The sequence below is a fragment of the Ahaetulla prasina genome, chromosome 3, assembly GCF_028640845.1.
Source record: "Ahaetulla prasina isolate Xishuangbanna chromosome 3, ASM2864084v1, whole genome shotgun sequence".
Classification (NCBI taxonomy): Eukaryota; Metazoa; Chordata; class Lepidosauria; order Squamata; family Colubridae; genus Ahaetulla; species Ahaetulla prasina.
In genome coordinates this window covers 106,485,567-106,504,107 of record NC_080541.1, presented here as the reverse complement: position 1 = coordinate 106,504,107, position 18,541 = coordinate 106,485,567, and the positions used below count along the sequence as shown (strand labels likewise).

The following is an 18,541-nucleotide window of genomic DNA, read 5'->3' as shown; positions in this document are numbered from 1 at the left end:
TGTAAGTTGTAAGTTGTGGACTTCCGGTACCCAGAGCCCAGTGCACACCTTTGCTATATAGCTCATGCTGTTCTGGTAAGTCGCTGATTACTCAGAAAAACAATTCAGAGAACAAATGTAATTAGAAAAAAAATGTTACCACAAAATAACTTTCAATTGAGCAATTTTTGAATTCCTTATATGTTTGATTAAACTGCATGATACAGAAGAAAAAATAAGTACCGTATATACTCGAGTATAAGCCGATCCGAATATAAGCCGAGGCACCTAATTTTACCACAAAAAACTGGGAAAAACTATTGACTCGAGTATAAGCCGAGGGTGGGAAATGAGGCAGCTACTGGTCAATGTAAAAAATAAAGATAGAGCCAAGTAAAATAACATGAATATTTATTTGAACGAAAAACAATAAAAGTGCAAAAGGGGGAAGGAGGATTCCCAGCTTTAGAAAATTTAGAACTACGCCGCCTTTGGTATGACCTGAGCATAGCTCATAAAATTATCTGCTACAATGTACTTCCTATCAATGACTACTATAGCTTCAACCACATCAACATTCGTGAACACAATAGATTCAAACTTAAAAGTGAACTACTCCAATCTAGATTGCAGAAAATGAGACTACAGTAACTGTGTTGTTAATGCCGTGAATGTGCTACCTGACTCTGTGGTCTCTTCCCAAAATCCCCAAAGCCTTAACCAAAGACTATCTAGTATTGACCTCACCCCATTCCTAAGAGGTCTGTAAGGGGCGTGCATAAGAGCACCAGCGTGCCTACCGTCCCTGTCCTAATGTTCCCTTTAGTTGTATTCCCTTTATGTATTCAATTCATGCTTATATTTATATAATTATTTAATATGTATTTGACAAAATAAAATGAATGAATGAATGAATAGAATAGAATAGAATAGAATTTTTATTGGCTAAGTGTGATTGGACACACAAGGAATGAATGAATGAATGAATGAATGAGTGAGTGAGTTACTTCAACAACATTGTCTCACAGAAATTGACAATACAACTGCAAGCATGAAAATGAGTCCTCCTTTAGCTTCCAAGGGACCAGGGTGCCTCTGAAGGTCAGTGCTCTAAGCACTAAGAACCCAGCACAAATCTAAGCCTGTATGCACACCAATAGTGAAAATACCCTGCACAGTGTCTCTTGGCAGAGAAGGTTAATTTTCATAGACGTTGGGGTGGCTTTTTTTTTTTTTTTGGCAGGGCAATAAGGGTCTCTAATATCATTAAACCCAAGTGTGAGGAAAAAGACAGCAGCTAAAATGTTAAGGCCAGTTGTGTGACCTTCTCCAATACAGTTGGCCTGGCTGTTTGCCAAAACTTAAAACACCCTCCCATCCCCCCCTCCCTGCTAAAGCTTCTTTCTTAAAACAATTGTGGTCTTTGCCTTTCATGTCGCTCAACCTTTCACCTGCCAGGTTCCTAGCCCTTCACCCTTGACCCACTGCTGTGTTTGCTTAGCATTGTGCCAATCGACTTTAGAAGTCTGTGTGTGTGTGTGTGTGTGTGAGAGAGAGAGAGAGAGAGAGGGAGGGAGGGAGGGAGTGCAAAAGGGGGAAGGAGGATTCCCAGCTCTAAACAAAGGGAAATCCCGGAATGCCAGCGCGAAAGGCGGTGCTCGCGTTCCTCCTCCCTTGCTCAAAAGCCCCAATAACCTTCACCAGCAAGGCAGACCCCCACGGGAAGGAAGGGGACGGGCTGACTCACCGAGCATCTGGCTGAAGAGCAGCTGCCCCAGGTCGCCCAGCACGGTGAAGCACGGAGGGAGAAGAAAGAATGAAAGAAGGGGAGGAACGGCCCCTCCTTTCTCTCTCTCTCTCTCTTCCAGCGCCGCGGAAGGGGGACTGGGAACACAGGCGTGCACACACACGCCCAGCTTCTGAAGCACGGAGGAGAAGAAAGAATGAAAGAAGGAGGAACGGCCCTCCTTTCTCTCTCTCTCTCTCTCTTCCAGCGCGGAAGGGGACTAGGGAACACAGGCGTGCACACACGCCCAGCTTCTGAAGCACGGAGGAGAAGAAAGAATGAAAGAAGGGAGGAACGGCCCTCCTTTCTCTCTCTCTCTCTCTTCCAGCGCGGAAGGGGACTAGGAACACAGGCGTGCACACACACGCCCAGCTTCTGAAGCACGGAGGAGAAGAAAGAATGAAAGAAGGGAGGAACGGCCTCCTTTCTCTCTCTCTCTCTTCCAGCGCGGAAGGGGACTAGGAACACAGGCGTGCACACACGCCCAGCTTCTGAAGCACGGAGGAGAAGAAAGAATGAAAGAAGGGAGGAACGGCCTCCTTTCTCTCTCTCTCTCTCTTCCAGCGCGGAAGGGGACTAGGAACACAGGCGTGCACACACGCCCAGCTTCTGAAGCACGGAGGAGAAGAAAGAATGAAAGAAGGGAGGAACGGCCCTCCTTTCTCTCTCTCTCTCTCTTCCAGCGCGGAAGGGGACTAGGAACACAGGCGTGCACACACACGCCCAGCTTCTGAAGCACGGAGGAGAAGAAAGAATGAAAGAAGGGAGGAACGGCCCTCCTTTCTCTCTCTCTCTCTCTCTCTCTCTCTCTCTCTCTCTCTCTTCCAGCGCGGAAGGGGACTAGGAACACAGGCGTGCACACACACGCCCAGCTTCTGAAGCACGGAGGAGAAGAAAGAATGAAAGGCTTATTTCAGGTTTTGAAGGTTAGTCTTCTAGCTTCTGTCACATCTAGATGACATGTGACATGTTATGTCAAATGGAAGTGCAGAAATACATATGGCTTTTCCAACTCTGCTTTTCCCACAATCATGTCTTGGTCTGTTGAATTAAATTTTAATACTTTGGGTTTGTTACTAGAAAGCTGATCAGATCCTGCCTCAACAAGAGTGACTGTTGGAAATAATCTAATAATCTGGCTGTACAAGATTTTTTCCACTTCTGTTCTGCATTTATGCTGTAACCATTCTCAAGGTAAGTTCTTCAAATGGAAAAGGGAATGCTACTTCTTCTAACCCTACAGGCAAAAGAAAATAACAACATTAGACAAAAAGGTAGAAAAAAACGTAATATACAGGAGGCAAACTTCATAGTTAAACCTTCAAATAATTTAAATCAAAGAAAAAATTAAAATATTTTTTAAATTTAAAATCCATTCTTCCTTCTCTATGTTATGCTTCCACTCTGGATTTGTAAAAGCCCTACAGTTTTGTGGGTTTTTTTCTCCTAACAAGACTGACATTCAGGAAATATTAGATCAAAAATGTTACTCCATATGACTAAATCTTTACTGTTTTATGCACTGATAATAACCACGAAACAGATTTTTCTCAAATATTGACTAAAAGGTAAATAAATGTTAGCATCACAACACACAGCATTTCCCCACTGAAACATCACTTCAGTTAATGTTCAAACTGGTTTTAATCACTTCCCATGTTACAATTTAAAAGCAGTATCAGTCAATGCAAACATTCTAAAAGAATGAGCAGATGGAGACTGGAGTCATGAAGTGGCTGGTAAACTCCTGTTCTGAAGGCAGAACAAAAGACCCACCTTTTCCATAATTACTGGACTGATTAATGCATTGCGTTTTCTCACAGCACACCTGTAATTATTGAGAGGTAAGCATTGTGCTGTGTGCCTAGTGTCTGAACCAGCTCTATAGCAGCAGATGGGGCTACATCTCTGTTGACATATGTTACAATAAAATGACTCATGAATCTTGGCATGAAAGGCAGAGTGCAGCATTTTAAAAGATTAGTAAATTCTAATTGTTAATCTTGCTGGGTTTTTTTCATTATAGCCATGTGTCCATAAAAAGATTCCAGAGTATTTTTCAAGTAGAGACTAAAGCCACACTACATGAATGCACTAAAACTTCACTTTGCTTCTAAAGTGAGAGGTGTTTGGATCTGGGCCCTTTGGGAGTCTATGAAACAAAGAGCACAAGACACTGTAAAGTTCTCCTATGCAAGTCTTAATTAAATGAATGGAACTTGAGCAAACACATTCATGGCACATTGCAGCAAGTTGCTTCTGTAGTGAACCCAGTTATCATCTAGGCTGTGTATGTTTAAAATCGTTCACTGGTTGCATAGAGGTATAATTATTTTAAAAATAAATCATAATAAATCATTGTAAGCTTTTTAATTTCTATGGTTCAATATATTGACTTTCTTGAATTGCAATATTAATTGTGCTAAATATGATAATAGAACTGATTATATAAAATTTAAGAACAACAATATACCCACTTGTGAATCTCCTCAAAATCTCTTCTTTGAGATTAAATTGAAGGACTAAATAACAAGATAATGAACATGAACATGATATTCCTATCAATGTAGTTGAAGGACAATATTGCTGATATATACAAATCAGTTAAGTCATTAGGGTGTCACAGGATCTTAAAAATATTTGTTACTCATTTGTTCAGTTCTGATTCTTCAAGACTGAACAAGCATTAATTATCTAGTTTCATTTGTGAGTAATTGTTTAGATTCTTGTAAGCTCATGTTTGTTTCATCAGTAATAGTTTGTAATCACTTCATCTTCCGTCAAGGTTTTTTTACTTGCTGTTGATATTAACAAGTGTTAGGGTCATCTTCAATAACTCGTTTTCACATTAAATGTCCAAAATACTTAAGCTAGCTTCAATATTCATGCTTCCAGTGAAAACACTGCTTTTATTTAATCTAGTATTAAATTACTTATTCATCTAGTAGTCCAAGGTGTTCTCAATGATTTTTTCTAGCACTAGAATCCCTCATCAAGCTTTATTTTGGATTTTCTGTTACTATATGCACAGAGAAATATGTATGAACAGCAATGTGAAGAGTGAATCCAATTTATAAGACTACCCTCAGGGCTCACATCTCTGTTGAATTTGCATTTGATAAAACAGAAGCACTGCTTTAAAAAAATAAATGATGTTGAAGAGAAAAGTGTGTGTTTAAAAGTTTGTAAGCCCTTTTGAATTTTTACATACACACACACATTTTTTACTCATTTAATTGGGTTCTTTATCCAGTTTTAAGACATGTGTATCACCAATTGTTTATGCCTGGAGGCTTTTATATTACATTATATATTAAAAAGCTGAAAGAAAGAAATTTAAAAATAAGTCCCACTAAATTCAGTAGGACTTATCCCTGATACAACTTCCCCAAAGATACAGTACTGAAATCAGTGCCGATCTATAGCTGTTTAGAGGGGGTAGGATGTTACTGCTTGAAAGCTTGATTATTCTTTATGGAAGATTCCCTTAGATCTGCTCTCTCTAAGGTACAGAGAAATATTCCTCTGGGACTAAATGATTAACTAAATTACTGACCAAATCCAGAGGGTATAGGAAACAGAGAATTTAAACCCAGAAAATGGTTAGGTGAACTAATGTTAGCTTAAACATACACTGGTACTTGTGGATGAAGATCTAGCCAGAAATAAGAGTAGAAATATGTAACAGTAGAAACTATGTAAGAACTTCTACAAAGCTTCTGTGAACTGGGATCCCTAATCATTGGAAATTATGCCATTCTATAACTCTCTGATCTTGCTATGCTCCTACGGTAGTTAACGAAAGGAAACAATAGGACAGGAACGGTAGGCACGCTTTTGCTCTTATGCACGCCCCTTACAGACCTCTTAGAAATGGGGTGAGGTCAGTAATAGACAGTTTTTGGTTGAAGCTTTTGAGATTTTGGGAAGAGACCACAGAGTCAGGTAGTTTATTCTAGGCATTAACAACTCTGTTACTGAAGTCATATTTTCTGCAATCAAGATTGGAGCGGTTAACATTAAGCTTAAATCTGTTGTGTGCTCGTGTATTGTTGCAATTGAAGCTGAAGTAGTCTTCGACAGGAAGGACATTGTAATACATGATTCTATGAGTTAAACTTGGGTCATGTCGAAGGCGGTGTAGTTCTAAATTTTCTAAACCCAGGATTTTGTTGTTCTGCATTTAAAAACAAATTCTATAGCTCAATCCTCTGTTTGAAGTGGATAACCTCAATAAAGATGGATTACATAAATGAACCTTGGCCTGCCTACTGACAGCATATGAGTAACTGACCTTCTGAATACCTTTGCTAATTACTGTTTCAACTTATGTTTTAGATAGAACTACCTTTCAACAAACTTGAAAAATAGCTGTCTATAATATCAACTTAATATCCATGTCTGATCTTGTCTCTTATACTGAAAATTAGAGCCTTGTTTATAACACTGGATTCATCTACTGGAAAGTACCTTAATTTTTCTTCTATGATAAATACAGTATATTTTTCAATGACAATAGACTTGTCAAAATTATTTCCAAACAGTCTGCAACATTTACTAACTTAAAATGAAAAAAAACAACCCCTAGCTACAAATATAGGATCCTATTATATCTTACTTTATATTTATCATCTTGTTACCTTTTCAGTTCAAAAATATCTTTCATTTTGTTTTTTAAATCATAACTGCCAATACTTTCTTGAACAACCTTCTCTAATATGGTGCCAGTGGTGTTGGATTTCATCTCCAGTAATGCTGAATGAGGAGCATAAGGCTGGATGAGCCAAAGCAAACTATGCTCTGTCGTCAAAGTTAAGTGTTAGAAAAAAGAAACACTATAACTGTGGTTTTGCCATCTTTTCCATAGCAGTATGATGCCAAATATAAAAACAATTCAAGGAAGCATGGGAAAACTGCATTAGATAACAAATTGTGTAAGAAAATGTCTTTTTTCCATTTTTTTTTTGGGAGGGGGGGAGAATGCAACTCTACATATTCCAAGTTTTATGTCTGGTTACAGCATTAACTGCCAAAATCAACAAAACAATGTAAGACAAACATATTACTGAAATATTCTTACAATAATCAAACTGGGTAAAATGAAACCACAAAGAGAATTGAACATCAGATGCAGCTAGTTATTTCCAGCATGGTTTATTAAATACCTAATCAGAATGTTTTTTTCTCTTCAGTTGTCATATCCAATTATCAGAGATTGCCCAGAGAAGTCTCTTGAAGTGTTTTGGCTTCTTTTCAGAAGTGATTTGACATTGTCTCTTTCTTAAAGCTGAGAATGAGTGGCTGGCCCAGAGTCACTCAGCTGGTTTTATATCTAAGGTGAGACTACAAATGAGAATCTCCTGATCTAGCCCACTCAAAGACTGCCTATACTGCTAAAAACAAGATGTATAATAAGTTTCTGCATTCAACTGGGCGTATCTTTCTCTTTCTCCCTTGCTTTTCGCTTCCCTTCTTTCCTCAGCTATTTGCAGAGCTTCCTCAGACAGCCATTTTGCTTTCTTGCATTTCTTTTTCTTTGGAATGATTTTAGTTGCTACCTCTTGTACAATGTTGCGAACCTCCATCCATAGTTCTTCAGGCACTCTGTCTATCAGATCTAATTCTTTAAATCTATTTGTCACCTCTACTGTATATTCATCAGGGATATGATTTAGTTCATACCTGAGTGGCCTGGTGCTTTCCCCTACTTTCTTTAGTTTAAGCCTAAATTTTGCAAGAAGAAGCTCATGATCTGAGCCACAGTCAGCTCCTGGTCTTGTTTTTACTGACTGTATAGAGCTTCTCCATCTTTGGCTGCAGAGCACATAGTCAATCTGATTTCTGTGTTGACCATCTGGTGATGTCCATGTGTAGAGTCGTCTCTTAGGTTGTTGGAAAAGAGTGTTTGCTATGACCATCGTTGCTTGATAGAATTCTATCAGCCTGTGCCCTGCTTCATTTTGTACTCCAAGGCCATACTTGCCTGTTATTCCGGTTATCTTTTGGCTTCCTACTTTAGCATTCCAATCTCCCATGATGATAAGGACATCATTTTTTGGTGTTAATTCTATCAGGTGCTGTAGGGCTTCATAGAACTGGTCAATTTCATCTTCTTCAGCACCAGTGGTTGGGGCATAGACTTGAACTACTGTGATATTGAATGGTTTGCCTTGGATTCGGACTGAGATCATTCTGTCATTTTGGGGATTGTATCCCAGTATTGCTTTTCCTACTTTTTTATTGATTATGAAGGCCACTCCATTTCTTCTGAGGGATTCTTGCCCACAGTAGTATACCTGATAGTCATCTGAATTAAATTCACCCATTCCTGTCCACTTCTATTGTCCAGATCTATTCAAGAAAATTATATTATATTTATTATATTATATTATATTATATTATATTATATTATATTATATTATATTATATTATATTATATTATATTATATTATATTATATTATATTATATTATAATATTATAATATAATAAAATAAAATAAAATAAAAATAATATAATATAATATAATATAATATAATATAATATAATATAATTACAATAAAATTATTATATTTTCCAGATTTTTCAAGAAAATTGGAGATATGAAGGGAACGTTTCATGCAAAGATGGGCATGATAAAGGACCAAAATGGCAGGGACCTAACAGAGGCAGAAGAGATTAAGAAGAGGTGGCAAAATTACACAGAAGAACTATACAAGAATGAACTTAACATCCCTGATAACCATGATGGGGTGGTCACTAACCTTGAGCCAGACATCCTAGAATGTGAAGTCAAATGGGCCTTAGGAAATCTGAGCAACAACAAAGCTAGTGGAGGAAACTACCAGAAGTACAGGCAGGATTTCGTAGAGGCAGAGGAACTAGAGATCAAATTGCCAACATACGCTGGATCATGGAGAAAGCTAGGGAGTTCCAGAAAAACATCTACTTCTGCTTCATTGACTATGCTAAAGCCTTTAATTGTGTGGATCACAACAAATTGTGTCAAGTTCTTAAAGAAATGGGAGTACCAGACCATCTTATTTGTCTCTTGAGAAACCTGTATGCGGGTCAAGAAGCCACAGTGAGAACTGGACAGGAACCACTGATTAGTTCAAAATTGGGAAAGGAGTCCGGCAAGGCTGTATACTATCACCCTGCCTATTTAGCTTATATGCAGAACACATCATGAGAAAGGCGGGACTAGATGGAATTAAGATTGCCAGAAGAAATATCAACAACCTCAGATATGCAGATGATACCACTCTAATGGCAGAAAGCAAAGAGGAACTAAAGAGTCTCATGATGCGGGTGAAGGAGGAGAGTGCAAAAGTTGGCTTGAAACTCAACATTAAGAAAACTAAAATCATGGCATCCGTCCCTTTCAATTCCTGGCAGATAGATGGGGAAGAAATGGAGGTAGTGACAGATTTTATTTTCCTGGGCTCCAAGATCACCGCAGATGGGGACTGCAGCCAAGAAATTAAAAGACGCTTGCTCCTGGGGATGAAAGCTATGGCAAATCTAGACAGCGTACTAAAAAGCAGAGACATCACCCTGTCAACAAAAGTGCGTATAGTGAAAGCTATGGTTTTCCCAGTTGCAATGTATGGCTGTGAAGGTTGGACCATAAGAAAGGCTGAGCGCCTAAGAATTGAGGCCTTTGAACTCTGGTGCTGGAGAAGACTCCTGCGAGTCCCTTGGACTGCAAGGCGAACAAAAAAGTCAGTTCTAGAGGAGATCAACCCTGACTGCTCTTTAGAAGGTCAGATCCTGAAGATGAAACTGAAATACTTTGGCCACCTAATGGAGAAAGAAGGACTCACTGGAGAAGAGCCTAATGCTGAGAAAGATTGAGGGCAAAAGAAGAAAGGGACGACAGAGAATGAGGTGGCTCGATGGAGTCACTGAAGCAGTAGGCATGAGTTTAAATGGACTCCAGAGGATGGTAGAGGACAGGAAGACCTGGAGGAATGTTGTCCATGGGGTCGCGATTAGTTGGACACGACTTCGCAACTAACAACAACAACAAGTTTTTAGTACTATATTCTTAAGTATCATGAATCATATTACTGGTTTTCAGATTTTTTTTAGAATTTTATGAAACTATATTTGCATTCCCATCTTAGCTTAGAGAATCTTTATTCTTCTCAAGGTTGTAGGTTGAATATAATACAGAGGTATCAAACTGGCTGCCTGCGGGCTGGATGCGTCACACGCAGACCATGCCCATCCCAACTTCATGAAGGCAAAAAAAGTCATGATACATCACATGACATCAACGTGTCGCGGCAAGTTTGACACCCATGATCTAATACATATTGCTTCTGAAGTGTATGGTTAATCAGTAATTCTTTAAAAATTCATTTTGCTGAATTTGAATTCCCTCATATTTTGGTACGTTTTGAATTCATCCCATTTGGATTAACCTTGATAAAATACTTGTAAATATGACCTTGTTGATGGATAAAGCCTACTGGTGAGCCAAATTTAAGCAAATTGCTATTGGTAGTAATCCATTTTTTTTTACAACTAATTATCCAAAGGTTTGTACTAATAATTTCTGAGTGTCAAAGGCAAATATCACCCACATGTCATCCTTCACTGGAACCTTTTCAAAAATAATCCCTTATGGTTTAGATTTATGTAGCTTTTTCACACTGTGCCTAGCTGGGATGAATTCAAGGTAACCAAATATTTTTGACAAGCTGTTGCTGCCAAATGTTTCAAATCTTCCCTTTTATAAAACAATACACAAAACTGCCAATTTAAGAAGAGAATTCATCTCCAAGGAAATTGCAACATAAGAACTTCTGTGTAATGTCAGTGAGCTTACAAATACAAAAATAAATAAGGTAGTCCAAACATACTAGGTTGTTTCTTTCCTTCAAAGTACAGTTCTGTAAATGTAAATAGCATTCAGCAGTCTGCAGCCTAGCAAATCAATCATTTTAATTGAATGCTAAGTACACAGAAAGAATAAAACCACAACCAATAAGAAAAGCACAGAACAACAGCAACATAAATAGGTTTATAACTAATCCTGCCACATACATCCTTTACCACGTTTATAGCTGATCTATAAACATGCAAAATGATTTTGGATTATTATACTTCCAAATCATTCTACAATTACCAAAATGAAAATTTCAGATGAGAGATTGGTTCTGGAAGTGCTTTCATTGTTTGCATAATTGCAGAATATAATTTAGTGTCAGTGCTGTTATAGAAAAAAATAGAAAAAAGCACTGCAAACCATTGCTATACAAAATGTTGTAGAATCAGAACAGGAAGAAGAGAGAGTTGTGCTCATGATTAAATATCATAATTTATGTTGATACATTTTCATTTTCAAAGCAATACACACACACACACATACACACACTGCATATTTATTTAAATATCTTCTTTCACCTCTTTCAAATTTACTGAAAGGTTATAAAATACCTTTTTCTTATATTCATTATTGACTATTGACATTTATACATGTAATGTGATAGTCTGCCATATGTCTTCAGAAAGATTCTGAGTTGTTTCTAACCAGAAAGAAGTTAACAGATTAATTCCTGCCTTTAATTATGTAGAGTAGGTTTGAGGTAATAAAAAGAGATATTTAAATAATAAACTATAATATTGTGGAAGGCAGCTAAGCAACATCATTATTTAATGAATTATTTTGGTAAAATACTCAGCTAAACCCAATTCAAATATTTTTTAAAAGACTACTGAAAGGTTTATTAAGAACAGTTATATAGCACTAATGAACTAATGAACTGATGGCGAAACTATGGCACACGTGCCAGAGGTGGCACCCAGAGTCCTGTGGGCACGTGCGCCATTAACAGCTGCTCTTCTGGGTTCCGTCGCACACATGCGCCGACCACCTGGTCCTGCACACATGCGCACTGGCCAGCTGCTCTCTTCCGGGTTCTGGCGCTCTGGCACGCAGGCACATGCTCAAGTTTTGGCACTTGATGCTGAAAAAGTTCACCGTCACTGAACTAGGTTATAAGTGTTTGCACTAAGAGTTTAGAAACTTCCCTGCATATCCTCTTAATTGTTTTCAGCCATTAGGTTTTTCTCTGCATTCCAGTTTAGTATTTAAATTAGGCTTTCTATATAAAAAATCAAAACTGCAAACTCCATGCCCAAACCCCCATTAATTGCATGTTACTGTTTCTAATGGAAAGACAAATAATTAAAAGGTTTATAGGAAATTACATTGATGAAGTATTTTTGGACTTTGTCAGCTACATTATTTTCCTCTCTGGACATAAGAATAATAAGTATGTAATTTCAGGAATGCTTTTTCTAAAACAGGGCCTCTAATTCTAATTGCATCTAGAGTGGAGCACTCTACTAGATGCACAAAAAAAGAAATTAAATGATGCAACTGTTGCATGATGTTGCTCTTTTAACTGGGAGATGTTGCTAGAATAAACTAAGGGAAAAGAAGAATCCAAGACACAGTGAAAAAGAAATCATTCTCAATTCTTACCAAACATCAGAACCCAGAAAATTCCTAAAGGATAACAAGAAAGTAATACCAACTTTGAATTTATAACAAATGACTACTTTATGAATTACATCAACATGAAGTCTGGAATAATGAAAGTGAACATTTTATTTCAAGTCAATGGCACTGAATTCCCAGTGTATTCCCTTGCAACCATACAATGATTTCATTTCAAGCTTATTCCTACAGCAAAATAGTAACACATTTTTTTAACTTCAATTAGCAAAACCAGCAAAACTTGTGTGCTCAGATGTCTTCCCACACTGATGGGGTATATCCTCCTCCCACTTTGTTTTTCCAGGTAGTGGCAATGGCACCTTGTCATGCTTGGTCTCTGATACTTCTAGGCAAGTCCCTTCACCAGGGCTGAGTTACTGCCCCTCTGCTCCTCTGACCACATATCTGAGGAAGGCCAAGCAGAAAGTTGCCCTGTGCTTTATAAATAACATGGACAAAATTAGAACCTGTTAAAGGACATGAATAATGCAGAATGCTGTCTTCCACTGCTTGTACAAAAAAAATAGCTAAGAGTATTTTCCTATAAAGGAATCTATTCAACAAAGGGCTATAATCAAGTGAAGCTCGTGCTGTGCAGTGACTATGAAGTTGGACTAGAGGTTGAGAGATGCAGATAATAATTGTAAACTTTGCTGCTGACCCTTACGTTTTTTTGCGGGAGCCTTAAAAGTTGATTTTCAGAAGAGGACATTAGTCTCACACATATCAATATACATATACAGCAGCATCTTTTAATCGCAGCTATTTCTGACTGGTGCCATAGAACAGCTAGGTCATAGGGTAGAACCTAAACTAATAAATTTACAGTGTTATCCAAATATTTTGTGAAGATACTTTTGATACATTTACTTTTACTAATATGAAAATAAATATTCATGAATGCAAACCACTGATGTTAAGTGCAATATAATAATTTATATGAAAATACCACTAAACAACAGACAGCTGTAACAAGGTATAAATTAACATTTCTTTCCAAAGAAGCAGAGCCTCCTTTTCCATTTAGGGACAATTAAATGGCTAAAATAAAATACCTGAAAGAATTCAATTAGATACACTTTCCCTCTTTTGACAATGAAATGTACACCTCCTAAATTTACTCAGGAGTAGCTGACACTTTTTACAACTGTCACTACAGGAAGAAAATCATATTTGGTACGGCATTCTTACAATCCAGAATACATCCAGGCTAACCCTAAATGGCAGACTTTGATTCTGAGAAAATTCAGCCTCGGAAGACATCCTTCATTGCGGATGGTAGACAGAGTATAACATAATACATATAGTCCTCGAGTTACAACCACAATTGGGCCCCAAATTTATGTTGCTAAGTGAAACAATTGTTAAATGAATTTGCTCCATTATATGACTTTTTTGCCACAGTTTTTAAGTGAATCATTGCATTTGTTAAATTAGTAACAGGGTTGTTAAGTGAATTGACTTAACAATTGGCTTCCCCAATTGACTTTGCTTGTCAGAAATCATAAAAACTGATCATATGACCCTAGGACATTGCAACCATAATAAATATGAACCAATTGCCAAGCATCTGAATTTTGATCATGTGACCATGGGGATGCTGCAACAGTGATAAGTGTGAAAAACAGTCATAGGTCATTTTTTTCAGTGCCATTGTAACTTTGAACAGTCACTAAATGAACTGTTGTAAGCCGAGGACTACCTGTATATCATGAAAATAACAGGAAGGTCAACCTGAAGAAAATGCAAAGGGCCTATGATAAAAGGTATAATGGTACTGAGAGCACTATTTGCTGAAGGGATTACTGTATGATCTTATATCTGTTAAATGGTAATGCTAAGATTTTAACAGCTATGCTGATGAGAAGTTTATGGAAGATATTACAATAATTTGTTTTGCATAATCTACTTTTACAAAAGTATGTCAATACTTTAGATAATAAAAGAATTCTGATTTATATAATAGCTTTATGTATTAATATAAATGAACCTGTAAGGACACTTTCCTTAGATATAGAAAAATCTTGTAAAAAGTTTTTTACTTTGAGTGTTGTGGAAATGTAGGTTATGTAGAAAATTTATTTCTGGGATTACAATTTACTCTTCTTAATACTTCCATCTGATAATCAATTAGACAATCAATGAGATTTCACTAGCAATTAAAATGAAATATAGAACTTGTCAAGGATGTTTCCTCTATTTTTAAATTTGGAATTGGAACTCCTGACATGCCTGATAATTTTATGAAATCAAAGGAATTTTTTGTTTATTTAAAGTTAAACTGTTATTCACTGACATATGTGATTACCAATGGAAAAAATGAGACAGTATCAGATTTAGATGATCACTTCAATTCCTGAGAACACTGAAGTCCCAGATTGCATTTATAAGAAGTCAAGCAACATGTTTTTCATCTAGATTTTGCAGGATAGTAGAGGAATTTTTGACATTGACAAAGGCATTGGCCTTTGAAACAAGTCTTTTGTTACTCTTAAATATATATAATACATAACTTTCTGCCTGTTTCATATAGGTGATCATTTATTATCACCAAGTCTCAATGCTTTACTTTCAAGTAGTAACCTCCTATTGCCAATTAGATCTGTCACTGCCTGGAGGATGCAGTTGAATCAATATGACCTGTTTCACTGAGCTGTCCACAGTACTTTTCATTGCAATCTGGATTACTATCAACCCCCATCCCACTGTAAATCATTCCAGCATGCTCTGGAAGAGAATACTTTTTCTTAGCTCCTAAGAATCCACAAAAAGGATATATATATATATGTATGTGTATATATATTGTCATAGTGGCAACTCTATGTAGAATTTCAGTAGCAGATCTGTATTTATGCATGGGGGAGGATTGCCACTGTTGGTCTTCTGCAAATACTTTACTCTGACATATATTTACTCAGTGAAAAGGTATATTTCTCCTCTGCAAACAAATAGCATTTAAGCATGCAGAAATTTGCTTTGCATGGAGTATAGTGAATGTTTTGATTTCAGGGCCAAAAGTAATGCTTTAGGAATTTAAATATTCCAACAAAGGCTTGTTACCAGCAATGCTTTACTGTTCTATGCTTATTTATAGTGGTCAGATCCCCATATCTGCTGATTCTGATTATTAATGAAAAATGAATGCTTACATTTTAGTATGAATCCTTTGCTTTTTTATATATGATGTTATCGGTAAGGGGAAATAAAGTTGATTTATCATAAAGACTATGCTTCCTAAACTGATTAGGTTCAACATGTGACCTCTCACAAATATAATACATAGGAATTATCTGAAGCATTTTTTTCTTTTGAATCAGATGTAATTCATGTGCACTGTTCCAAAATGTCATTGAAGTATATGTTGGTTGAGAAGACCCTTTAATTATTGTCAAATAATTAAATCCCTTCTTTAAATCCCTTACTTTTATCTAACCCTTACAGGTAAACATGTTGTAACTTTCCAGAACGTTTACATATATAGTCTTAAAAGTCTCACTAGCTTTGTTCAGATTTAGATAAAACACGGTGTATTCAGAATGGAAAATAATACACGAAGAATCACAAAAGCAATTCTGTCTCAGAATTGCATGTTCGGTTTACTGAAAAATCTGAAGCTAAGTCTGCCACCAAGAGGAATAAAAGAGAATTATATTTATGTTGCTTACTAGAAAATTTAGAAATACTGATTTAACTTCTTATTCTGGTTATGTATGGTTTAAGGTACAATAAAACACTTTGCCATCAAATATTTGATAGCATGTATTTTGCATGCTTATAAGCTATGTAAATTTATTTGAAAATAGAAGCCATGTTAATAGTTGAACTTGGAATTTTCATGTTTGGACAAAAGTAGAGTTATTACATTTAATATTTGACACAGTCAATCGACTTAATAAAATTATCTTCTTCTATTTTACCTTATACTATTTTATTATACTTTTTATCTACACTTTATCTCATCTATATTTTATTTTATCTCACTTCACTATCTTATCTCATTTTGTTGTATTTTATTATAGCTGATGCCATAATACTGTCTTCCAAAACTGACACATGTTTGATATGATCAATTCTAATTGACTAATTAATAAAGTATATCTTATATTATGTTTAATAATAATTTTACAATAAAATACAAATATACCTTTTAGTACTGATTTTTACTGTTGCATTCATTTTGTCATAATAAACAAAAAGCCAATATGCAGCTGAGCAAATTTCTATTTAGGAAGATCTTCAAAATGCAAGATGTCAACCTACACTATAGGTTATATAAGATATAACCTACACCAGTGGTTCCCAACCTTTTCTTGTTTGAGGCACAACCTTTTCTTGTTTGAGGCACCCTTGGAAAGCCTTTCAAAAGTTCCCGGCACCCTTATAAGGAAATAGATATTTAAAATCTCCGTAGCTCAAAAGTTCCCGGCACCCTCAAAAGATCTCACGGCACCCCTTAGTGCCGCGGCACACTGGTTGGGAACCACTGACCTACACTATATCATGAGTGGCTACCATTTCAGAGTTAACTGATAATAGTATAATTCACATCATATAGGTAAAAAAAACCAAACGGAGCACATATAGCAAGCAAGAAGATAAAAAAAAATCCAAGAAAGACTATCGCACTGACATCTCTATAAGAGAAACCAAGTGGACTGTATAGAAGTAGAGACAGATTTTTTAAAAGTTTATTTTGTTTATATTTCAATCTTTTTCTGCATGAGTCATACTTTATGAATAATATTCAGGATCTAGTCTTCCCAATAAGACAGTTATTGCAAGGAAAATTTCAGAGATATTGTATATGCTAACTTGTTGGGCTAGAACAGAGAAGAGCCATTTTCAGGTGAAGCCCCTCAGAGAAACCAGCATGGCTGCACAAAGATCTCTCTGATAAACTAAAGGACAAAAAGGACAGGTACAAAAAATGGAAAGAGGGACAAATAACTAAGGCAGAATATCAGCAGATAGCCAGAATCTGCAAAGACAAAGTCAGGAAAGCAAAGGCTCAGAATGAACAAAGACTTGCAACAGAAGTCAAAGATAACAAAAAAAAAGTTTCTTTCAACATATAAATAACAAGAAAAAAAAATCAAGGAAACAGTTCACTAAAGAGTGAAAATGGCAAGAAAGTAACAGGCAGCAGAGAGAAAGCAAAACTGCTTAACTCATTCTTTGCATTGGTCTTCACACAAAAAGAAACTATAGCCCAAACTACCAAAAAAACAATGGTAAAAGACAGACTAGAAATAAAATTAAACTAAAGAAAAAAATGGTAGGAGAATGCCTATCTGATCTTGATAAATATGAATCATCGGGATCTGACGGATTACATGCCAGAGTTCTAAAGGACTGGCAGATGTCATCTCAGAACCATTGTACCATATCTTTCAAAAATTCTGGAGCACTGGGAAACTACCAAAAGACTGAAAAAGACTTGATGTAGTTTCCTTTTTCAAAAAAGGAAAAAAAGCAGACCCAAGAAACTACAGACCAATCAGCCTAACATCAATATCTGGGAAGATACTGGAAAAAATAATCACAAAACAGATCTATGAACAGCTAGAAACAAATAACTAGTAGCCATCACAGGTTTGTTAAAAACAGATCACGCCAAACCAATCATATTTCATTCTTTGACAAAGTGACTAAATTAGTAGACCAGCAAAATGTTGTGGACATTTAGACTTCAGAAAGGCATTTGACAAGGTAGACCAGAACCTACTTCTTGGTAAGCTAGAAAAAGTGGGATAGATAGCATCATCATCAGAAGGATTTATAACTGGCTGACCAACTGTACTCAATGAATAGTCCTTAATAGTACTACATCTACATGGAGAGAAGTAAGCAATGGAGTACTACAAGGTTCTCTCTTAGCCCCAGTACTCTTCAATATCTTCATAAACAACTTAGATGAGGGACTAAAAGGGGAATTTATCAAATTTGCAGATTATACTAAACTGGCAGAAATAGCCAACACCCTAGAAAATAGGTTCAAGATCCAGATGGATCCTACAGATTTGAACACTGGGCCCTAACGAACAAAATGAAATTCAATGTAGAGAAAAGTAAAGTCTTACACTCAGGTAAGAAAAATGAAAAGTACAAATATAGATTGGGAGAAACCAGGCTCAATTGCAATAACTGTGAGAGGGATCTTAGAGTCTTAGTGGACAACCAATTAAATATGAGCCGCGATAGCACACTAGTTAGAGTGCAGTACTGCAGCCTACACCTACAGACTCCCGACTACCTGCAATTTGTG

The 18,541-nt window shown here is 36.6% G+C and overlaps 1 protein-coding gene across 1 annotated transcript in view; it reads right to left on the bottom strand.

Moving 5' to 3' along the window:
- The window catches only part of RALGAPA2 (Ral GTPase activating protein catalytic subunit alpha 2), a 194,481-nt gene that overhangs the window by 106,202 nt on the left and 69,738 nt on the right, over positions 1 to 18,541 (bottom strand). The window contains exons 28-29 of the mRNA XM_058176610.1: positions 6,406 to 6,565; positions 3,542 to 3,593 (exon numbers count right to left, since the gene is read on the bottom strand). Coding sequence (XP_058032593.1) covers positions 3,542 to 3,593; positions 6,406 to 6,565 — 212 coding nt within the window. The remainder of the gene's footprint in view (positions 1 to 3,541; positions 3,594 to 6,405; positions 6,566 to 18,541) is intronic.